General features: G+C 42.9%; 1 protein-coding gene across 4 annotated transcripts; it reads left to right on the top strand.

Moving 5' to 3' along the window:
* The first annotated feature begins 374 nt into the window (after positions 1-374).
* On the top strand, positions 375-20,567 carry LOC117603054 (uncharacterized). 4 transcript variants are annotated; one of them, XM_034321774.2, is made up of 10 exons: positions 376-652; positions 3,407-3,707; positions 3,773-3,867; positions 11,867-11,973; positions 12,097-12,392; positions 12,646-12,823; positions 14,579-14,748; positions 15,382-18,298; positions 18,361-18,940; positions 19,039-20,565. In XM_034321774.2, the coding sequence occupies exons 1-10, from the start codon at positions 606-608 to the stop codon at positions 20,267-20,269; spliced, it is 5,922 nt and encodes a 1,973-aa protein (XP_034177665.2). In that variant the 5' UTR covers positions 376-605; the 3' UTR covers positions 20,270-20,565. The 4 variants fall into 4 exon arrangements, with proteins under 4 accessions (XP_076547383.1, XP_034177665.2, XP_034177666.2 ...); XM_076691268.1 differs by having other exon boundaries at positions 375-652; positions 11,867-12,392; positions 19,039-20,567; XM_034321775.2 differs by lacking the exons at positions 376-652; positions 3,407-3,707; positions 3,773-3,867 and adding an exon at positions 3,869-4,924 and having other exon boundaries at positions 19,039-20,563.
* Positions 20,568-24,044: the final 3,477 nt, after the last annotated feature.

Raw genomic sequence — 24,044 nt, forward strand, 5'->3', positions numbered from 1 at the left:
ACCAAGGACGTAAGTGATAAGGATCAAATGATGCGACGATCAAGGTAACAGGTTCTTGGAATAAATCAGATAATAAAATTTTTATCAATTTATTTAACCGTGGTTCATCTGATTCCAAAATGCACTAGGGTGATTCCAATAGAATAAGAATCCCTATCAATTAGGTAAGGGTGAGACCTAGATCAACCAATCTCAAAGAACATCATCTGTTTTCTGAAATTGTTTGATCGACTTATCACTTAGGTCGTGGCAAACTATCCGGGCATAAGTTTAAGGAAAATGTAACGAGTACGACCGAGTTCTCTTTGGGTGGGGTAAAGCATGAGCGAATGGTCTTTGGGAGTGACTCGAGGGTATTTTCATCGCAACAGTAGAACACGTGCACCCGGCCAGTGCACGCACTACGCCAGCTCTTCTCCACTTCTAAGATCCGTAGTGTTCGTGTTCAGTGTTCGTCGCATTGTGCAAAATGTAACTCGACTGATGTTCCAGCTTTCTTCATCTTGTTCGTACAATTCTGTTCGGTTGTACCCGCGACATGAAATAAGAACAAAGTTACCCTATGATGGCAGCCAGCTGATTATTGTCGTCCACGGGATGGCAATATGGCGAACATTAAGGTGGCAGTACGAGTAAGACCAATTTCTGCCAGGTGAGTATTAACATTGAGCACGTATACTACTTAATTATAGGGGTGGGCTACTTAACTCAATGATAATTAAAAATTGCACCTGCTCTTCTTAATTTTAATCTATTTGAATTTTATTACTTCGATTGAGTTATCAAAGATCAAAGGCTCCTTAATTGCTTTTCATTCAATTATCGAGAAGTTAATTACTAGACTTCCGGTCCATAAGGTGTTACACTAACATAGCCTCCCTGTTATCAATAAAGCATTTTCCATGGGTTTAAAATGATAGGAAAAAACTCGCCAGAAGGTAGAACAGTGGAGCGTTTGAAAATCGATTGAGATAATGAAAACGTTGGTTGCAAATTTTAGCCAAGCTTGTGTTGAACATGTTTAGTTGTTAAACCGGCGCCTGGTAAGTCTCAATGTATTTTAAGAAATGGCAGAAAGCAAGGAATAAACGTCTACACTACCGTTTCCTCTCTTCGTTCTACGTTCTCGATACGAGTACCTTCTTGGTGTTAAGGTCAAGGTTTACCGCCTTCCTAGCTCACCGCAATTTCATTTTTGCGAAACATCGTGTTTCCACGATTTTACGAGGACGGTTTCGAGCGGTAATCGTGCACACACACGGCTCCAAGATAATTATTTCGAGCCGGGAAAGGAACGAGGACAGAAATCTGGAGACAGATTTATAGGGGTGCGCCTTTGAGCCGCCACTTATGAACTCGTTTCTATACTTAGAAGATGAGGCCGAAACGTTGTGAAAGTAAGACAAACTAACAATTACTCGGGCAAGCAAGCGCAATATACTCGACGGTGAAAATTAAGGCCACTGGTAATATTGAATCTTGGAAAATTGTTTTCGGAAACGCTGGCTCACGAATTTCATTTGTTTCCTAAGATTAATACTACCAGACTCTAATAACATTAGAACTCTAAAATACGAAGTACTTTTTGATTTGCAAACAAAGAATCGAGAAGGATAGTGAAATTGCAAAGAGACCTTCTACGCTGACCGGAAAGCACACATCGACGTTCCTCACAGCTCCGTCATGAAATTCATCCAGAAAAGAGAAAAATCAACACCGAACGTTCCAAGTTTCAACTTCGAAAGAAACCAAGCCCGGTCCGCCAGACTAAAATAAAACCCAATAAAATCCCATAAAGCTACCGCTGTTTGGTCGCCCGACGTACGGGGGTCGACGAGTTTATTTAAAGCAGCGAATATATCCCTGCGAAGCCCTTGTCGATCCAGGGGATGTCGCAGTCTAGATTACTATGCTGAAGTTCACTTTTTAGTAGGGAAATGTTTATTACTCTTGTGGGAACGATTAGACAAGTAGTTACCGGGGTGGATACTTACGTACTCTATCGATATAACTTAAGTTTGAAAAATCGGATCGGATCGGAAGAGTGACGGATGCTTCAGCGAGTATAACCGGACACGATGACACACGACGACTCGTCGGTTTAACGACTCCAACAGGAGCAACGGGAAGAGCATCCGTTCTAGAATAACACTCGGTTTGACTGGACGGTACCACAAGGGGAAAGGACGAAGAAGATAATAGCAGTGGCGGTTGCTATTCGCGTAACGTGGCTCGCGTAGAGCTGTCGCCTCGATTCATTCAAGAAAACGTCGAGGTTTTCTTGGGTCCGAGTGTTCGACGATGTTTCGCGTCGTTTGCTTCGAGGAATGAGTAACAGTATTCCCTCGAGAACGCGAAGCAAGGATGCCTGGTACTTCATTCAGAATTTCATCCAGCCACTTCGTCCAGCAGTCGAGATTCTCAGGACGGATCGATTTCGAGTATTGCTGGTTAAATCTCTGTCACCGGCTTCCTGCCAATCGATGACTGATGAACTGATCGATGAAAGCCACGGGACACTATGAATGGACGTTACTGTGTACGCTGTATTGCAAACATCGATTGCTACGGTCCCAGCAACGGATTGCTTGAAATTGTTTGTCGAGGGAAGATTTGTAGTTGGCTGTTGGAGGATAGGAAGGGTCAATTTGATCGTTCTCGAGATTATTGTAAATATACCGCGGAAAAGGGGCTGCCGTTCAGGGTTTAAGAAGCTCAGTTGCGGTGTTTGTCGAGTAATAATCGCGAGCTTGGTAAATATAATTCGTTAAGAAGGAAAATCTCCACTGGAAGTTCAACTCTACAACGATTTCCTCTCCGTAATTGAAATCATTACGCTTTCGAGCACGACTTCGTTGACCCAAAACGATCGAGGTATTCATTTGGCAAAAACTTGGATAAGGTGGTACGAAATCGCGCCGATTAGATGGAACAGGGACGGTGATAAGATCACGCGAGGACGGGGTAAAGCACCTCGGTTGCGCTCGTATGCGTTACACGCACGCGACAGCACGTGTGTAATCGTGCTCTTACCTGTCCTGTCACGCCAAATGTTGTACCACGCGACACTGCGACCCGAAAACTCGTTCGGCGGTGATTTGTGGATCGACCGGGCTTCGTTTTTATCGAAACCAACTTGAAATTCAGCAATGCATTGCCGACTCCGAGTAGCGCGAAAAAAAGCTTTTTGATGAAAAAGGTGGAAAACGAAACTGTCGTTTCGAAAGCTCACCGACGAGACTGTCGGGTCTACTCTGTTCTCTTTTCGTCTACAATGACAAACTGTTTCAGGTGCACTCGACTATGTGTTCCAGAACCACCGTGTCACGGTTTAATTAGAATTTATCTTTAATTTTATTTTACATGCTTCGATGCTTGATTTCAATGTCTCTGTCCTACGATTTAGGGAGCTGCATTTAACAGGCTCGGAGGTGGTAGTTCGTACAGACGTGAACGGGATCTCGCTGACGAACCTGAAGGTGTCTTCCAGCAAGGCTGGGGACAGTCGAGAACGGACCAAGAGATATGGTTTCGATTATTGTTTCGATTCATCCGATCAGCAAGCTGAAAATTTCGCTGACCAAGCGAGGATCTACGAGACACTCGGTCAGTCTGTTCTCGAAGCGCTCTTCTCAGGATACAATTCCTGTCTGGTGGCGTATGGGCAAAGTGCATCAGGCAAGACTTATACCATGATGGGGACCAAGGTATCCTTTTGTTCACCATTTGTATATCTCATGAATATCTTGATGTTCCTTTGTTTTGCTCGCAGGACGATCCAGGACTCACACCTCGACTTTGCAAGGGGCTGTTTGCCAGGATGGAGGAGGAAGCGAAGAATGAAAAGAATTATTGCGTTTCGGTTAGGTAAACGCTGACCATTATTTTCTTACAATATTAGAAAATCGGGTTAAAACGTATACAGGGTATTTACATTTACACATGTAACACTCCCTATATAGGGGTTTACAAGATTAACTGTGCCAGTCTAAGCGGATCGTTGGTTCGAAGTTGACCTCATTTCCCCGGCAATTAATTATCCACGTTTCCTTTCGGAAATAATTGGAAACAGGACACCGTCTTGCATTTTGTCGACGATTCTCTGCAATTAAGAATCTTATCGACGAATCCCAACCCATTGTCCTGTCATCTTAAATTTCTCCCTCGTTCAATTACGGACTGTATCGGCGAGCAGGTGAATTTTATTCGATGCAAACCGAACGTAGATGCAAGGCACGGTGATAACGCGTTCGAATTGATAACTGTGGGAAACTTAACATTCGTGGCGTCTTTCGTAGAGCGTATCGACGAACTTACACCAATAAAGGAGAACGGTATCAACCAATCGACGACTGTCGGTCAAGGTTCGGTTATCGGGCCAATTTTCACCCATCATTTACGGCAGACTTTGTCCCGCTCGATCGTTTCGATAAGTCAATTCGTTACTGCTTCCACGTGTGCTATTCGGTAATCTAATTGCTGTAAGTTCTGTTCGCATTCTGCTGTGCCCTCGTACGGCTTCGAGAAACCTCGCGCTATGAACGGTGATTAGTTTATTGTTCTAGTTGCTACAATTTTGCAAGATCAATTATCCTATTTGAGACGTGATAATCTTGAAGCTTATCCGTTCGGCTGCAAGTTGGACTTATTAGGAAGGACGATCGCCGAGGAACCGGAAGTGGCACGCGACACGATTGTCTCGGCTCGTTAACGAGTGCAGGGGTCGTGAAATCAGGAACGCGTCTACTGAAGGAAAATATTGTGTGTCGGATGGAGAGGTGGGCGGTGTTGGAAGGGGATGGATAGACATGGAAGTCGAGCTTAGGAGTCGCGAGTTTGCAAGCGCTGTTGGCCTGAATGTGTCTTGTAAGCTCAGTGCCCCGTGACTCGCAATCCTAGGCGGACGCAAGCTCGCTTTACCTCGGTAAGAATTTTTACCACGGTACAAAACCTTCCTAATTTCACTTGCACTTCGACCTAACGCCATCGTTTCATCGCCCGGTTACGCCAATTTTCAAAATTTCATCCATTTTTCGGGGAAACGCAAAGAGAAGGTCGAACAGCTCTTCGAAATCCTTGTCTGATTTTTCATTTATATCGAAATACACGTTCATTCTTTCGAACGCTTCAAACATTTTCACGGTACACCTGGCAAATATTTTGAAAAGCATTCGTAACTGGATTACGTTTTTCAAACTTGAACGGCATACAATCCTGTAAATGAATTTCTCTAAAGATTTTTTTTTTTTAATTTCATACAAAAAGCTTTAAATGCTTTGAATGTTCGGTTTGCACTGCAAAAAGAGTACTATTTCAAAACAACGGAACGAACGCAAACCACACTGTTTTTTATTCAAACTTCATCCATATTGATGAAAAAAATTTCCCTGGAAACTCTCCTTGAATCTTCGATTCGCACTTCTCCTCGTAAACACCGTTTTTATTCCTATATTAAACGTTTCTCGGATTGCCTTGAGCTCGGTGTAAAATTAAAAAACGAAAGAGTTGATCGTGTCAGAGGAGCACTCGTAAAAATTGTATTTACCGTTTTCGCGTGAAATATTGCCACTCATACTCTATTTTTTCTCCTGTTTGTTATTCTTTTGGAGAGGAAAGAAAATGGAACTCTGTGCATCGATCCGATATATTTTCCCGTTCCCGGATGACATATTGAGACTTAAAAATCACTCGCCGTTCGGCTGTCATTCAAAGAAACTTTCTGTCGTTTCGTTATCGAGGACAACGTCGTGCTCGAGCACGTTTGCATTCGTAACTCCGGCATTTTCTCGCTGGAAAAGCTGATCTTGAGGAGGAATAGAATTTGATTCGTTTTATTTCTCCGTGTGAACGTTCTCGTTGAGGAATTTCGCTTGATATATTGCAAGATAACCGAATCGGTCAGATCGAACGGGCTGGTTCTTTTGGACTGGTTCCTCGTCACTCGTCGACGTAAAATCGTTAAGTGGGTCGGCGAGTGAACGAAAAGCGAGCGAATGAAAATCGAGGAACAATTCGATTCTTTGCTGTTACTTGAACCACTCACTGATACTACAATAGAAATTCAAGCAGTTCAATGATTTTTATATAGGTATTGCTATTGAAAGCGCAGTTTTGTCGATCCATTGAATTATTTTTTATTTTATAGGTCAATTGATCTCATAAATATGCTATTGATATTGCACTCACCACGTCATACGTGACAATTTAGCTACAAATGTCAACCGATCGTTAGCAAGGATCAAAGTTTGCAAAGAAACAACATTTTTATCGCCGAGGAGAGCGTTTTCAGGTGTTCATCATCCGTAACTGTACCGTGAATCATCCTTTGTTCCCTGTTCGTCGTTAAAAAAAAAAGGATACGACAGATTTACGCATGTCCAACAGAAACATTTCGCAGTGCTGGAATACTATAAATTCGCGTTTGTACGATCACCGGCAGTTATTAAAAGTGCCAGGGCAATTCGTTGTTCACCTAGGGAACAAATGTGGCTCCTGTCGCGGCTACACTCCATCGTCTGCTTCGAATGTAAAGCCACCGAGCTACCGTCGTCATTCATGTTTCTTTCTACTAGCAGAACCACCAACAAATTTGGACGGTGAAATTTTTCAGAAATTTTCACCCAACCAAACCATTCTCGTTCGTCCTGTTTACGCAACGACCATTAATGCCACCCCCTATCCTGAAAATATCTCGTGTACCCTTCAGATTAAAACGTATCCGAAAGGTTGCTTGTTTCTACGCGATAATAATTCCTGCTAATGGACCGAGCTCGTTATATTCTGGATGAAAAATTTCGACGATACCGGGATCCTTTCGATTCGCGAAACCTAGTTTCACGACATTTTTACGACACGAAATTTACGCTTGTCGTGTGAAAAATCCGATGGAATTATTATCCTTCTCGCGACGTGACAGTATTTTGGCATCCGTCACCAGATGGAGTACAAGAGATCAAAATTCTCGCAAGCACTCGTCTTAACAACGATCACCAATCTTGATTTTTCATAGTATTCGACTTATTTTGTAGATGATTGAACTTGAAATTCCAAAGATAACCACGCTCGAACAATCTCAGTTCACTTTGAAACAACGAACAAACAGCAGTTTCGACCTACGGCCTTCGATGGCCGTGAACTATACGAAATATCGTTACGGGAACATCGGTTTTTCCGACGTCGGTCATTGTGGAAAATTCATTGAAGCTTCTTCCTCTCTTTTTTTCCCCGCGAGCATTTCCTCTATTTGCCCTCGCTCGTTCCTTTTTACACCAACGCTGCCAGCCAACAGCGAGAAAATTCTCGCTGCTAATTCTGTTTGCCGTTGTTTTTGTTTTCCTTTTGCACCATTGGCGTTTGTTTTCCTTTCGTCCTGCACTTCCCCTGCTTGCGGTACGTTTTAATTCCATGGCTGCCAACAACACCCCTCCTCTTCGTCTCACCCCGTTCCGTCTCTTTTTTTTCGCACTTCTTCCCCTTTCGAATCCTACATCGAATTGCCTTCTATCGATCACCTTTCCTTTTTATTTATTTTCAAGCTCACTTTACTTCTTTCAAAATCTCTCTCACCTGCGTTAACACTTACACGGACATTATATTTTCTTTTCGACCATCATTGTCACAGGTTTGACCGTCGTTATCAAGGTTTATTATTCCCTCCACCGTGTTCCCTCTATTCAGATCCACCACTCTTTACAGCGACCATTGTCAAAGGTAGGGTCTTTACTTTTCGCCAAGACGCGAGAGAATTCCTTTCCCTTTGTTACTCAGGAATTAAAGCGTCCGTAGGAAAGCTGTAAATTCGTTTATGTACCGTTTTCACCGTCCCGGATGACGGCGTTGCGCGACACGCGCCGGCGAACAATCGTAAAAAGGCAGTTTCCAAGAGAACGTTCTTTAATCGCGATGAAAAATTATTCATCAGGACGAAAACTGTTCTGAAAAACAATGTGGAAAAATTCCTCTGAATTTGCGCCATGTTCCTTCAGGGGTGATAATAATGTAAAAACTCAAGCTTTCAAAGAATTTACGCGAAAGAACGATTCGCGAATTTATCGGGGAACGGACCGATAGAGAACTAGTTAGCAAGCAACGGCCAGTTAATTAACTGCTTTTTCGCGAATATTTCCGCGACGGTTTCGCGGCTCGTTTATCGGCATACAGCCACTCGGGAATATACACGCGGCCGTCGGATCGATAGTACGGTTTTGTTGTGCAATTAATTATACCTATTAGCGAATCGTACTCGTCAATAAACGCGAGGGGGCCGAGCCAGGGCATAATTTAATTTACGATCTAACAACGATCCTGTTACAATTGACACGTCCCCCTAATAAACAGGGCTAATGTCGCGAGTAAAATTGTTGCACGTTTACATCCTCGTTAATTCGTTCGTTTCCAGGTGAATTTATAGGAAAATATATTTTAAAAAAAGGATAAACGAAACTACCCTGCTATTTTTCAATTTCGCAAAATATATCACAAAATTCAAAAATTCTATAAAAAAAAAAAAAAAAAAAACAAATTTCAATATACGAATAATTTTTCTTATCGTTGTCTAAATTTTCGCTGAAAATGTTGATTTAGAATCCCAGATATCTCTGGCATCGTTGTTTAAGCGAGAATTTTCACTTTGCCAGACAATTATCGAACATCCAAACGATCAGTTTGCAAGCCGCGCGTTCCAATCTCCCCGTTGGGAACACAGTCATGGTTGTTCAGAAATGTTTCAGAGTCCAGGATGATTCGTTGGCGGCCAATTGATCAGGAAGCATCGTCATTAGGCATCGACGTTTAACGTGATTAAGTCGCCGAATTCGTACGTGATAGCATGCCGTGCAGCTCTTCCCATCCGCAATGAAACGGTAACCGATCAAAAGCTCCGCATTACTTATGGCTGATTGATCGATAGAACCCCTCTATCTTCTCGCTCTATCATCGTTGTTGCCTTCTATCGTTCACATTTTCCTTTCTCTTTCCCTATCGTGTCTTCCCTCCTTCCACCGCCACCGTGAAAGCATTAATTCAACTTCGACCACGTTCTCGATTCCCGGTCATTACGATCGTCAAATTCAATTCGAGCTGCATTTCACAGTTTCTATTTGTTAGCGATTTCAAATCTGACGCTAAATTTTAATCGAACCTCTGATACACATGGTTTAAGAAGAAATTTCGGAAAATTTTCGTTTGGTATTCCTATTTATAACTAGAATGAGTTTGAGTCGGTTTTTGAAGATAAAACGACTGTAAAGGGTTTTGAGGGGTCGAGTTCCACGCAAAGGGCAGCTGAGAGTTGTCTGATCCGGCTTTCAATCTCGAGCCTGGATCTTCCGACACGTACCTCTTAACGAGACCCTTTGAATTTCAGATTCGAACAATTCGCAGGAATCAGCGACCGAATGAATTCCAAACGAATAACGTTTCTTTAATTCGCGGGCCTGATTGCTTTTCTCCTTCGAAGACTCTTCGTAATCACGCGACGTTTTAACGAGTCGTCGACCCACTCCACGAGCCTCCGATCCTCCACGGTTGCCATCGTCCTAATACAGTCAGCTACGTCGAATCATTAACTGGAAAGAATTTTCGCGGGACTGAAAAGTAGTAAACGGCGACACATGACGTTCACGCGATTCCTCGAAGCGTTTACACGCTCGTTCGTAAATATCGACCCTAGATTACTGGGTCACCGAGAGCACAGCCGCGAATCGGCTTGCAACCGTGGAAAATCTTGCAAGCTAGACGGATTCCACGGCTCTGACTGCGCGATAGAAGGATCCTTTTTTTTTCCCTTCGTAGCAATATTGAAATGTAGACACGGATCGATTCTTATTTCGACACCGTTCGCCTCCTAATATCCGACAATCACGAGAACCAGTTTTCGTTTTCTCTGTTACTTTTTTCACGAATACGGTTCGTTTTGTCTCCATCCATATCGTAATCAACGACTCGACGCAAGGCATAAGATTAATTAGTCGCGATAAGCTGATTTCTCTTGCTTATTCCCTGTTCGAATACCGACAGATTGAATCACGCGTAAGAATGGTTGTTATAATAGTTTGGGAGACAGCGTTGATTTCCATCATTAGCGTTCATAATACAAAAGATAAATTCTGGGTTAGCTCGAATTTCAGCGAGTTTGATTACCTTGCTCGTTATCTGATAATTATACATTATAAACGGAATATTAGTTTCCCGACTGGATGGAATCGCAGGCTTCTCAGCGCATTTGAAACGTGAAACAGACTCGAATATATCGTCTATCGAATGGAACGCGACTTGGCTCTGTACTTTTGATTTTCTTGCCACGATGAGATTAAAATATCCTCTAACCAGTATAAATTTAGTCCAGCTTTGACTCACCGGTGGAACTAAAAAGGCTCCTGACCTATCGCAAATGATTAAAATTTTCTTTTAATTGTTTTTCGAAAAGCTGACGAACGAAAATGAAAGAAACGTAGGGAATTATCTGGGCAAAACTTTAAATAGCTTCCTCGCGATTCTTCTCTGTTGCTCGGCAATCGCCGGGGCGATAAAAAGGCTGAGTTTACAAAGCAGCCGTTATTCTTTTAAGGGCGAGGGCAATTTCCTTCTGGAACGTGGAAACGTTCTGCTACGAATTTCGCGATCGTAAATGCAAATAACTCGAGATTAGAGAGTTCGATCGTTGGCCGAGATTACCTGCCACAAAAATTCTGAAGCTTCTCTTTAAAGAAGAGAAGGTAGCCGAGACTCGGGTATATTTAGACGCACTCGCACTCTCGTTTCTCACGTGTAGCCGAAAATTAGCACGTTTTAGGGTCAAGGAAAGAGACGTAAACGTAGATGATTCCACGAGTTCGTTCGATTTTCTAATTTCCAGAAATGCGTTCACTGCTGCTTCCTCAATGAATCAGCACCGAACTGCATTCATCCCGGAACGTTTCTGAATACTTTCAGTGGTCACGAGCCAGACGACTCTATTTACTTTGAGCTGAATTCCGTCAGATTCACGGAATGAAATACGCGATGTCAAAAGGTAGAAGCTTTCCAGGAGATTTAGGAATGATTCTGACAGAAATTCGAAACAGTTCTAATTTTTGAAATCCTAACTGAAGTTGCCGTGATGCTTCTGCCTCGTTGATTTTTGGCTTTGATTAGTCAGTAAATAAGTCCCTTTGATAAAGTATTTTGATATTTGGCAGTAAACTCCAGTTTTCCTCATCAGGGAAACGAGTATTCTATACATTTGTATTTTCAAAATAGTTCCATCGAAGTAGAAATTGCAACGTCCTAGTTGACTATCGCGATCCATTTAAATGGACAAGGAGGATGTTGAAATTCGAAGGGTATGACAAATAGGATAGTTTCGAAAATGGAAGGGAAAGTATAGAAGAGCGACACAGGTAAAGGACAGTAACCGCGAGGTGGAATCCAAGCAGAAAGTGTTTCTCTGGGCGTACAGTGGAAACTGCGATCGCTGTTAAGCGGATTTACGATCGCACGTGCGGACGTTTCACGGGCACAGCCGAGCAGATAATGACGTTAAGAGGATCCGAGAGCTTGCGGTGGTCCGTGTGTTCACCTACAAGCACCGTTCTAACGAAAAGTATGCGACTAACGTCCGATAAATCTTTGTACTTTCAACCGACACGATTCCGTCGACTAAAAATACCAGTCGCGCGGAATTGTTCCGAGCGAGCAAACAAAAATTCCTCGATTGTATCGCGAACAACGTAGCATCGAACGATGAATTAATTTCCAGGATGCAGGGAAATCGATCGAGCTTAACGCGGGCCATGAAGTGGCGAATTCATCGACGTAGTTGCCAAATGAACGTAATTAATGAAACGCGATAGTTGAAGCATGATACCGATTGGGAATTCTGTTTCAGTTACTTGGAGATATACAACGAGAGGGTAAGGGATCTTTTGAAGCCGTCCTCGAGTACAACGGGACTGAGAGTTCGCGAGCATCCTCGACTCGGCCCTTATGTCCAAGGTAGCGGAAATCGAAGACATCATTTCCGATCGCTGGCAATTTCGATAATTGCCATTCAGAGGAAGCTCGGATCCTCTTCGATTTCGCTGTTGGAAACTTCCAGTCTGACTCTTGTTATTTTAGGTTTGACGCATCACGTGGTCCGCAGACTGGGGTCGTTGATGTCCTACGTGGAGGAAGGGACAAAGGCCCGGAAGACAGCGTCGACGTTGCAGAATCCGAGCAGCAGCCGCAGCCACGCTTTGCTTACGATCGGCCTGACCGAGGAGACGCCAAGCGTCGCGAGTGGCGCCGTTACATCGCCGTCTACGTCCACGAGGAGGAACGAGATCTCTCCACGAGCTGGTAGTAAACTACGCTTGGTCGATTTGGCGGGCAGCGAGAGTGCAGCCACGTGCAGCGGCGTTCATCGACTGAAGGTGAGTCACTTACTAAAAATAATATCCAAGCCAGAAACGGAAATCGATAATCTTGGGAAGCTTTTCGAGCAGGTAAGAAATCAGAAAACGCAACAATTGCTGAATTTCCTTCACGGGGGTTGTTGATCGACTTGCATCATTCCACCAATCGATTTGTTATCGATAGAAAAATCCTCGAAATTCTTTGTTTACCTCGAAACATGAGAAAACACATGGTTGAAAAAGAAAAAGATTGTAACTCGTGTCTTTGCAGGAGGGTGCGAATATAAACAAGAGTCTAGTGGCTCTAGGGAACGTAATATCAGCCCTCGCGGAGAGAGGCTCGACCGGAAGTGGTCCAGGCAGAAGGTTCATCCCTTATAGAGATTCTTCGCTTACTTGGCTGTTGAAGGACGCACTTGGCGGAAATGCCACTACCATTATGCTCGCCAGTAAGTGTCTTCCCTTTGATCTTCCCTTCTTCTGCTCTCACTTTTACCACCCTTACGATCCTCACTCTCCTCCCTTATCTCTCAATTCCTCTTCTCCTACATTATATTTATTTTTAGAAGATGCCCTCTTCTCGTGTATCCACTTAAACGATGATTTACACGTTCAACGAGCAGTTTTACTCCCTTTACAACCATCAATCCATTGTTAACCCTTAACTGTTACGATCGAAGTTTCATCATTCTCGGAATTTCCAGTTAGTGTCATTTATTAATCGACTGAGTAGGCTGCTCCAGGATCTCACCGTAGCAATTAAGGATTAATGCAGTTTACTTTTCTTCCAGATTCACCCTCTCGATCATCTCCGTTCCTGTTCCATTAGAAACGTCGTTATTATTCCATTTCATCCCTGTTTCCCAACCTGATTGCTCTACGATCGCGATATTTAATTCGAGAAGACGACTCAGCTTCCCTGACGCGACAAAAAAAAAAAATTGACAGTCGTTTTTTTCCACCCTTCCTTGACTCCCTACCACCATCCCTCCGTCGTCACTTAACTCCAGCTTTCCGTAAATTTCACTTAATTGCCAGAGAAGAATTATTATCGCGAGCCTCTGATTCATGAAATTATCCTCGCGATAGCCGAGCACAGACTCGAGCCGGATGGTAATTGGTTTAAATGCTTTTCCAGGCGAGCTAAGGCGCGGAGATTAAAATTCGATAAGCGTAGCGGGCGCGAAAGCGTAGCGACGGGAATCGGTAAATACGAAATCCTTTAAGCTTTGTCGAAGTAGCAGTTAAAGCCAGCTGATTTCATTTCATTTTTTCTTTCCGCGGCGTTAGATGACGGCATTAGAGTATTCTTGGAGTCATTCTAGATGTCTCGTAGATGGACGTACAAAATTCTTCGTACACGTAGTTAGATTATACATAGCACGTACACTATTATTCAAAAGTAATTAAGACAGAATCACATCCTTAATGTTCCATCAAAGTATCTTACACCCCTTTTGAATCACCCTGTACGATCTTCATCCCAGATACGAGAGGCATCTCGTTCATCTAAGAACGTATAATAACATCCAAATAGAAAAACGAATTACTAATTAACGTTCTACGATCGATATGTATTCCTAGGTTGACCGCATTGCGTATATAATTAATCCGGGGGTGAAATATTCGAAACCGCTGATCATCGACGACCAATTGAATTGCTAATAACATTCGGGTTTATTATCAACCGGCCTCCATGTATGTTTAATATTCAATGTTCTATTCGCGATTGAATCAAACGATCGACAGCTTTTATGTTTCGACACTTGATAGAATTAAAATTGTCTGCCAGTCGGCGACGCTTCTCGTTTCACAGACGAACGGCCTCCGAAAATTCGGCCGACTTTTTGAAAATTCCTGTCGTTTCACGCTGTACGACAAAATAAACGTTTATTCGATTGATCTACCCACCCTGAAATTCAATTAGTCACATTGTGTCGTTTGCGAGTGATTGCGAGAGGGGAGAATTGATTCGAGGTAATATTTTATCCGGTACAACGGGTCGGCACGATTAATTATCGAGTCGCTTATCATCGTTATACACGGCACTCGTCGTCGACAGAAAAAAAATGTGTAGTTTAACTCTTTCTATTGGAAAAATTCGGCTGATAGACGAGCATAGAATTTGTTCCTATGGGAGAATAGTTTAGGTGGCATAAATATGATTTCAATATACAACCTGTGTTTACCTGTGTTGCTTGCAGCGATCTCGCCAGCAAGCGGAAGTTACAACGAGACAGCGCACACCCTGCGGTTCGCGCAAAGGGCGCAAAGCGTGGTCAATCGGCCGGTGGTCAACGAGGATCCCGTGGCGAGGATCATTCGCGACCTGAGGGCTGAAGTGGCAAGGCTGAAGTCCTTGTTAGTGGAAAAGGCAAGTATTTCTGTTAGAATATTTAATTTACAAAAGTTTCAAAAATTCCCCAAGCTCTGCAATCGAATAATAAATTACTAATCGAGATACGCGTAAAAGGAAATGATAATGAAAGTAATACGTAACAAAGATCAAATATGGAAACAGAAATATGGATACAAAATCATTGAACCAATTTATTCGGCACTCAACCGATTGCAAAATCTCGTCGTTTACCTAGAAGCTGAATCCGGAGATTGGTTCACGGACCAACGGGTATAAATCGGGCAAGTTTATTATCGGTCCTGGAAACCAGTATAAACTCGTATCGTCGAACCGTCATTACGCAAATGAAATGCATGAATCGTTTATTTGATGCTCATTGAGCGACCACTGACTCCGCCCCTTCCCACGATGCTCCATCTGAACGATTGCTGATAAAATACACGGTTCGCAGGTGTTGCCGTACGTTTAACAGAGATATTCTCGTTTCCATTTCCAGATTTTACAATATTCTTGCGTTACGTAATTGCTCATTAATTAGCTCCATGGAATATCACTGCTACCCGACCATTATCCTTTCTATTATTCCTATCGGTCATCAATTTTCACCAATCATTTCCATCTACGATAATTACTGTCGTTATTTTACAGAATATCGAGCCGAGTATTAAGGCATTGTGCGATTGCTATAAAAATCAGCTGCTGGATTCGATCAACCAACAATCGAATAAAGGAACCGAAGTTGAAGACTCGGAATCAATCAAAACGTCCAAGAAAGAAGGCACGGAAATAAAAGGATCGAAAGAAGATGAAGGGTTGAAGGTGGACGACCACAAAGGGTCCACGTGTCTGCCTACTTTTCGAAGATCCAATTCAACCGACAGCGTGATCGTTTGCGAAGCTGATTCTTCCATAAAGAAGTTCAGTTCGTTCGAATCCTTAACGACGGCCGATCGTTTCGCAGGGAATTACAAACGCGCGCGAGTGACGGAACTGAACGACGAGGAGGACGAAGCGAGGGAGATCCACGAGTCGGTGTTCGTCGATATTCCGACGTTGGTGGCGGTTCTCATCAAGCCGGACGATAATCTTCAAGAAACGTCCGCGCAGATCGAGGAGATTTGTTCGGACGAGGTTGCCGAGGACTCGATCGAGTTCATCGAGGCAGCTAACGATCGTGAGACGTTCGAAGACCCGGAGAAACTCGACGGCGTCGATCACGACGAGCGAAGTAGCTCCGTTAACTCGTGTCACGCGTCCGGCGACAACGAGCTCGATGCGTATCAACAACCGGTCTCTTCAAGTTCGAGTACGGTGTCCAAACTCAGGCAGAAGCCAAAATTCCGCAAGCAGGACTCGGTAGACATACTGTCCCCTTCGATTTCATCGAACTTGCATACGTCGAAGAGGTTCGGTTCAGTGGAGACGATCCTGAAGAGGAAGAAAGAGCCTGTATTCTCTTTGGAGAGGTCTCATACGAATTTAGAGAAGCGTCAGACGCTTGGAGGGAAGAAATTGAACAATATTCGAGAGATAGAAGATCAACAACTCTGTACTGGGTCAAATTGGAGGGGAAGCAAGGATCAGCTTCAGAGGAAAGGCAGCAACGAGTCTGACAAGAGTCTGAAGGAAAAGACGAAGAATCACGCGAGGAAGCCGAGTTTAGAGAACTTGAAGAGGAAGACCAGTAAGGATAGCAGCTCGAGCAGCTCGAAGGACGAACAGATTTTGATTTCAAGCCTGGCGAGAGATAAATTACTGCGCAGGAAGAGCTCCATAGAGCAGGAAGCAACGTCTATCAGGTCGCACACGCCCATACAGCGTGTGAAACGAGCCGAAATCGTGGCTGCGGTTACCGAGAGACTGTACTCGAGCAGGAAACCTGCCGAGGATGTTCCCGAGGTCCGTTCTCCGCCAGAGAACGCGAACGTCAAGTCGCTGGCGAAGATGAAATTGCAGGAGATCTCAAGGAAGATGCTGGGGAAACGTAGACGAGTCTGCGTGGAGACGCAGACCGAGTGTTTGCAGACTGTACGTTTAAAGGACACTGCTTCCTTAACGGAAACGCCTAAGATTCTTTGCAAGGACGTCGGGGTGTTAACCGACGATCACGTGGGCTGCGAACAGCTGATGGTTCGAAAGACACCGATCCTCCGAGTGAAGGAAATCGCTACCTTGACGGACAAGCCGAAGACGAGCATCGTCAGGTGCAAGGACGTGGCCAGTCTAGCGAACGACCTCGAGGAGTTCGATTACGAGTTCCATTCGCCTCGCAACGATTCTGGAATCCTCTCGGACGACACTCAAAACTACGCCGAGAGTAATCTATCCAGCACAGAGGTGTCCGATCTTTGCCCGGAAACCGATCGCAGAGTTTACACAGAAAGTTCGACCAACACGGTAGTCTTTTCACCCTGTCGCAGTTTCGCGGTTCAAACACCGCGACCGGAATCATTCAACCAACAACCGACAGAGAACAAGACCCTAGTTTGCCTGAGACAGTGTTGCAATTCCATTGAAAGCTCTCAGAGTCGATCGACAAGTGGAAATATAGAGAAGAATGTAATTAGCATATCGCTACCAGACACCCTCAACATCGTCATCGAAACGAGAAATGCTTTAGAATCCAAGGTCTCGGTTACCGACAACGATTCCTCCAAAGAGAAGCTGAAATCTAATCGAAAGGAATGCGAGACTCAGACCGAAGAATCGAACGAGGCTGTTCCTTCGAAGGATGCAGGTAGATCGATCCTTAGTCAGACGGACGGAAGGGTGTTCAGGATCGAGAACATCTTTCAGGACCCTAACAACGTGTCCAACGGGTCGGCCAGAGTAGACGTGGTTGCGGATCGAACAGAGGGTACGAGGAATTCCATTACTTTCAGGAATTCCCTGGGGACATCGTACGTGTTCGAAGGCAAGCAGGGAGAGCCGGGAGGAGACAGGCTTCACGGTGAAGGATTTATCAGGGACGGATTAATCACCGAGGCGTTTATCACCAGGAAGCGTAGTTTTAATTTCAAAAGAGCACCTAGCACGATCGTTTACCGGAATCCATGGAGGAACTGGTCGTTCTCCGATCCACTGGCCAACGCAATTCATTCGATCGATCGCGCGAAAGGGTCGACGACGACACCGTCTTCCTGGCAACCGCAGACCGACGAAATTCCAGCGGTCAGCACAAATTTGTCGCTCGAGGAAAACAATGGTGTGTTGCGACAATGTCAGACGGAACCTGAAGAGATCAACGTCGAAGGAATCTCTCAGATAAAGCCTTCTTCCAGCAACGATCACGATCACGGTTTCTCCGATGATAGTCTCGATTACAATGAGATCAATGCTTCTACCGAATCATCTACCAAATTGAAACAGATGACTGAAAAGCGTGAGAGCTTCTGTCCACCTGACGTGGTGGCGCATACCAAGAAGGACTGTTCAAAATCAATCGAATCGGAGAAGGTGGAGCCGGAGGAAGATTTCGAGGATAGTCAAGTAGAATTCCCGAAGAAAAACCCAGTGGAATCGATTGAGCCAACCAAGATACACGATTACAAATCACTGATCCTTGGTACGTAAGAATTTCATTAATTCCTTGAATGTAAATATTCAATCGCAAATTTTTACTTCCAGGTAGGAGTTGTTATAATTACGAAGAGGTTAACGAAGAGTCTGACGGTTCCACGAGTCGTGTGAATAATATTGGAAAGAAGAAGGTGTCCTTTTCAAGTTCCAGTGTTCCCCAAAACAAGGTAGATCGGAATCAGAGTTTAAAACCCACCCTGAAGTCTATCATCAAGAAGAGAAGAAAGAAAAACGTATCGGAACCCGTGGAAACCGTTCAATCTTCGAACGACGAGACTGATGATTCGCAACAGGAAGAGAAGGCTAGTTTGACTTCGGAGACTGATTGGAAAGGGGATGTACAGTCGACCAGTTCCGAGGAAATGTTCAGAGAGGAACAGGATGTTGCAGGTTCGAGTAGAGATCACAAACAGAATTGCAAGAAGGTGAAGTTCTCTGAAGAAGAGTTGCACGGGAACACGTGCAGCGAGTCGGATAGTTTCGAGAACCCGGACGATGATGAAGAGGATGTTTCGTACCATTCTCCGACGAGGAACATCCTCGAGGAGTACCTCAGCGAGGCGATGATCTTCATGCGGAATCTCAACTCCATCAACGAGTTCGTGAACAGTACTAGCATGCTCGAAAGGTGAGCAAAATGATATTATTTCTATATTAAATGAAACAAATGATATTTATATAAAAGAAGTTTGCAAAATAAATCAATCTATCTATTTCTTTCCCAAGGAATGCAAGTCCAAGTCACGGATCCGGTGGAAAACGAGGTAGCCGTCGAAGGAGTAGCTTCTCCGACCGGAATCGCGATTACGAGGAACCGAGGGGTCGTAGGGTCAGCCTAAAGGAGGACACCGACGATCCACCGTCGAACGATGATATCGTCCTTTCCACGGAATCCTACGAAAGGTGTCTGAAGGGTATTCAGAGGCTGGAAGAATGCATTCGGAGGGTCGACAAGCATAACGAGCTACTTCGCGAGAAATACGGTGTCGACTGTGAATCTGCTGGCGCTAGACTAAGTTTAGCGAGTCCTAGCACAGATCCTCGTGTACCGACGACCAGCAATGAGTTCACGATTCCTCCTAACACGGACGATCTCTACGAGCAACCATCCAACGTGACAGAACAGCTAGCCAACCCTCGATTAACAGAAAGCAGCCAGGAAAACGATCTCGAGAAGAGGATCTTCGATCAACTGATGAACGTCGCCAATTCTGTTCGTTGCGGAACGTCCAGTAAACATCGGCTTTCAAAATCAATCGGTTCCAGGTCCCAGAGTCCCGGAAGTTACTCAAAATTTCGAGAGAAGCACAATCAGGCGATAAGAGAATCATTTCCCGGGGATCTTAGCGGTAGCTTCAGCTTAGAAGGCACCTCTGATGGCAACGATCAAGAGGATGTCACTACTTACGAGATTACAGGGAATCTATCGGTCGGCAGAACTCGTTCGATGGATCAAATTGTCGACGATGACTTGGACTCGACGATGGAAGAAGATTTTTTACCTCTGAGAAGATTTAATAGCTCTTCTTGGTCGTCTAATGCAAAGAACACAGAAGCCAGGTTCCTCGGTTTGCCTTCGAGGACGATCAAACGCGATGATTCATCCAAATACAATTTTCCCTCCAATTATGAAACGATGAATGGCTCGAGGTTTATCGATATCGATGATTCGTCGAGGAAAAGTTTCAAGAGTTTTCCTGTCCATAGAGTGCCGTCGTCTGATAACACGCGGAAAAGGGAATTTCACGAGTCGGACGATTATTCGCGAAGAATCAGGAACAGTGGATCGAAAGTGTGCGGTTGTTTGAAAGATCAATCGGATATCGAGAGCTCGAGCGAACTGCTGCGTCTAAGGGATAAGTTGAAATATCCCGGGAGTCCCAGAGCAAGATTCCTCGAGCTTCTCAGGGAGAGACGACGAATAGTTGAATACAGCAGAGGCACCAGTGCCTCTTGAATCGTTTAACGTATTTTTCTATTGTATACCATCGACATTCTTGTAAATAATATAGAATTAGATTTTTCTAACGTTTGTCATCGCACCTGATTAATTTAACACATTAATCACTCCTTCCTTGTTCATGTTATTAAAATATCTTCATTAAAGATCGTATTTTTCTCTAAATCTTGCGTTGATGCTTTTATTCTCCTCTACCCAATTTTTCTAGCTCAACAGTCTACAAATCACACACTTGTTTCACGATCGGAGCGTTTCATAATCCAGCATCCAGGTGTATCTCTATTTCTCTCCGTCGATTTATCGGGTAGGTGGTCAGAGTTTTTGACGACGATTTCATGGTCCAAGAAGTAGTTCGAATCGAAGTGAATTACGAGCGACGCAGCTCGAGTTTCGCGCTTTGTTTCTGCGAAAAGCCGACGCACCTGACTCGATGGTTTGTTATAAACTAGAAACACACCGACGATAACTGCGACAGTAATGATCCATACTGTCGTGACTTGTTCTAAAACCTACTGCTCGGTTTGCTGAGTCGACACGGTTTGTTTCAACCAAGAATAAAAAAAAAGGACACGTGCATAAATTCATGAGAATCGAGTTTCTTGATGCAGTCCACACACATATGCGTTTTTGCATACGCTCTCAAACGAGCATCGTTATGCTTGCATCAGCATCAGAGGCAGCATACGAATTGCCAGTTTTCATGATTTTTCACGTACATATCTCGACACGTGTTTCTCGAGGAGACAACTTTTGGTAGGTACAGTTTTGAAAAAATAGGGGATGAAAGAAGTATCGCGTTTGTCATGTGTTTGAACCGAGATGAAACTGTGCTCCTGTTATTTGAATGTTTGTAAACCGAAATTATCATAGAGGTTTCGCGACGCCTGATAGCGACGTGTCAGTGCATATGTCTTGGTGAGCGTCGAGATTCGATAATGAGTATAAAATTATTGTTGTCAAATAGAACCGTGTTAAAGCGACAAGGGTCACACTGAAAATAGACGTACGACTTATTGAAAACGTTGCACAATTCAGCAATCAAAGCGTTTAAGTAAAGAGTGACTAATGAGAAGAATTTCAAATATACAGCACTGATTATTTCAACATTAAGGCAATGCAAGCGTCGAGGCCTAACTCCGAATTCCGCATCGGTAAAACAGCCCATGTTTGATCGAAAATTAAACTGAACAGAAACTGATTCAAGTGCCACCTCAGTTATTGCATCCAACTAACGGCATGCTATACTATGTCACCTTTTGCATACACCTAAATGACATAGCTATATGTATTATATAAGTACATAATTAAACAATACTGACGATGCATTCATTATTATTAATTTTTTTTCCGTAAAATTGTATAATGTGAAGGCATAATTTCTGAAAAAAATATAACAGCGATTAAATAAAAAAAAAAGCATTTTTGCAGCCAATTCGCTCATATTATTTACTGCATAATTAATAAATGTACCATAGAAATAATGATACAGTTATTAATTAGTTACCAAATAATAACGATTGCCCAGATCTCACCACGGGGAGGTTGCTGCGGGTGCAGACCCACCCTACCACTTCCCATCCACCCTCCATTTATGCAAATTTTTATTTTTATTCAATAACATCATCCTCTTGATGCACATTTGCAAAACATTTTTGACTGTTGTGCAAACGAACAACAAAAGGAGCATTATTTTTATTCACTATAGTGAATAACCTATCTACTTATTTATACATATATCTACGTACATTTTTGCTTTTTATTCCTATTGCAACATTTTCTAATTTTGTTATTCCTATTGCAACATTTTCCAATTAATAAATATGCAATTGCATATTTGTCCTACCTACTTATATTACTGAGAATACGTGCCTATACGAGCACTCGTAATTATATTAAAAATTCTCTTAAATCCAATGCTTCCTAATTAAACATTGCAGTGTTTGACGACTATATCTTAATGACCATAGAGTCATTAAGATATAATCATTCTACAAAACCATAAACTTACATGTTTATTTAAAAATTTAAAGAGACATACATAAATAAATAAATACACTGAATTTCTTGATTTTGTTGTCCTCACTAAAATATTTCCTGAAACAAACTACGAAAGATTTGCAAGAATAATAAGACTCGTATTACTTTAATACTAGAATACTTTCTGAAACAGACTAAAGAGGATAGGATACAATTTTCAAAAATAATAAGGCGCATATTACCTTAATACAAAAGTAGTTCCTGAAACATATGGAAAAGGATTAGATACAATTTTCAAAAATAATAAGATTCGTATTACCTTAATACCAGAATACTTCTTGAAACAAACTAAAAAGGATTGATTACCAAAACACGTCCTGAGATATTTCTCTGTAACAGAAACTCATTAATTGATACTAAAACTGAACAACTCGAACAACAATTATCCACTACTTTTGTTTAAATAAAGTAGAATTAAAATTTAATAAGCTATCTCAAATGAACAAATATTCCTTGAAATAATTTATCACCAATCATCACAAAATAAATTGAACATCCATTTTAAATAAAACTTTGAATAAAGATCTATTGAAAACTTTATCGTATTTAATAATATTCTGAAAATATTAAATTCATATAATATTTAACAGTATTTCCTATAACCGAATGCTCAAAATTTTCAAAATTAAAAAAAGGGAAGAAAAAAGAATGAGGGCGGGGCAGTGGGAGGGAGGGTACAGGGGAACCTGAAAAGAAAAGTTTGACTGCCCATAAGAGCAATCCCTAAGCAAACCCTATAAAACAAACCGAAATCACACGCAACACTAATTTCAAAATTGCAAACATTCTGAACTATGACAAAACATCGGCTGGCAACGAAGGGTCTCACGCCCCCTAGACTTACGCCAGACGCTACATACCACCCACCCCGCCTGGACGTCGTAACGCCAGGACAGAGTGCACCCCTTCGCTAAGAGCGCTACCCGCCTGTCCAACACGTTGCATCCAACGGTGTCAGATTGACGGACGCCCATAGTATAGACAAAAGGACTGCAGTTTAGAATATGGTAACATATTTTCATATGTTCCGTATTCTAAAGCTGCGCCTGCAAAGGCCTAGTAATGCATGGGTATATCTCCCAGAGATGGTGTTCACGGTCTTAGGCCGCGGAATCCTTGACTAGCAATGGATTCCCACCGAATGTGAGTCATAGTTACTTCCACTAATTTAATAAATGCAAAAAAGTAAAAAATTTAATAACAATCGCGAATTCATTCGCAACACTAATTTCATTAATAATATAATATGTACAAAAACGTACGCGTGAAGGCTGCTCCATTATGCGCAACGCTAAGCTGAAAAAAAGAAAAAAAGAAAAAACGCGAACTGTAACGCAACACTACTCAAATCTACCGAATTTTGTAAGACGCAACACTAATCTAAAAAAGGGGTACAGCCAATCCAAGGCTGTATCACAGCAGCTGGTCCATAGCTGCCTTATGGACCATGGCAACTCCACTGGATCGTTTTTGGGCATTTCATCATATATCGCAACTCTAATGCAAAACGCGAATATTCATGATCGCAACACTAATTAGCAGGGAATTCTATAAAGTAATGCAAAGCAATCGCGTATTTATAAGTCGCAACACTGGGAAACAATCGCGCTAATGTCATTCGCAACGCTATCTTTAAGAGACATGCACTTAAAATGCAAAAAAGAGGGATTCTCAAACCGTGAATTTTTTACTCGCAACACTAAAGCAATCAACATTAAAAAGCAAAACTCTCAAA

The sequence above is a fragment of the Osmia lignaria genome, chromosome 12 (genome assembly GCF_051020975.1).
Source record: "Osmia lignaria lignaria isolate PbOS001 chromosome 12, iyOsmLign1, whole genome shotgun sequence".
NCBI classification, from domain to species: Eukaryota; Metazoa; Arthropoda; class Insecta; order Hymenoptera; family Megachilidae; genus Osmia; species Osmia lignaria.

What these genes read in the sequence shown, in the direction of transcription:
- LOC117603054 (XM_076691268.1), top strand. Translation starts at nt 606, where the DNA reads ATGGCGAACATTAAGGTGGCAGTACGAGTAAGACCAATTTCTGCCAG. An exon ending in ATACCATGATGGGGACCAAG is followed by an intron (nt 3,708 to 3,772) that starts GTATCCTTTTGT and finishes TTTTGCTCGCAG; the next exon opens with GACGATCCAGGACTCACACC. An exon ending in AGTCCTTGTTAGTGGAAAAG is followed by an intron (nt 14,749 to 15,381) that starts GCAAGTATTTCT and finishes GTTATTTTACAG; the next exon opens with AATATCGAGCCGAGTATTAA.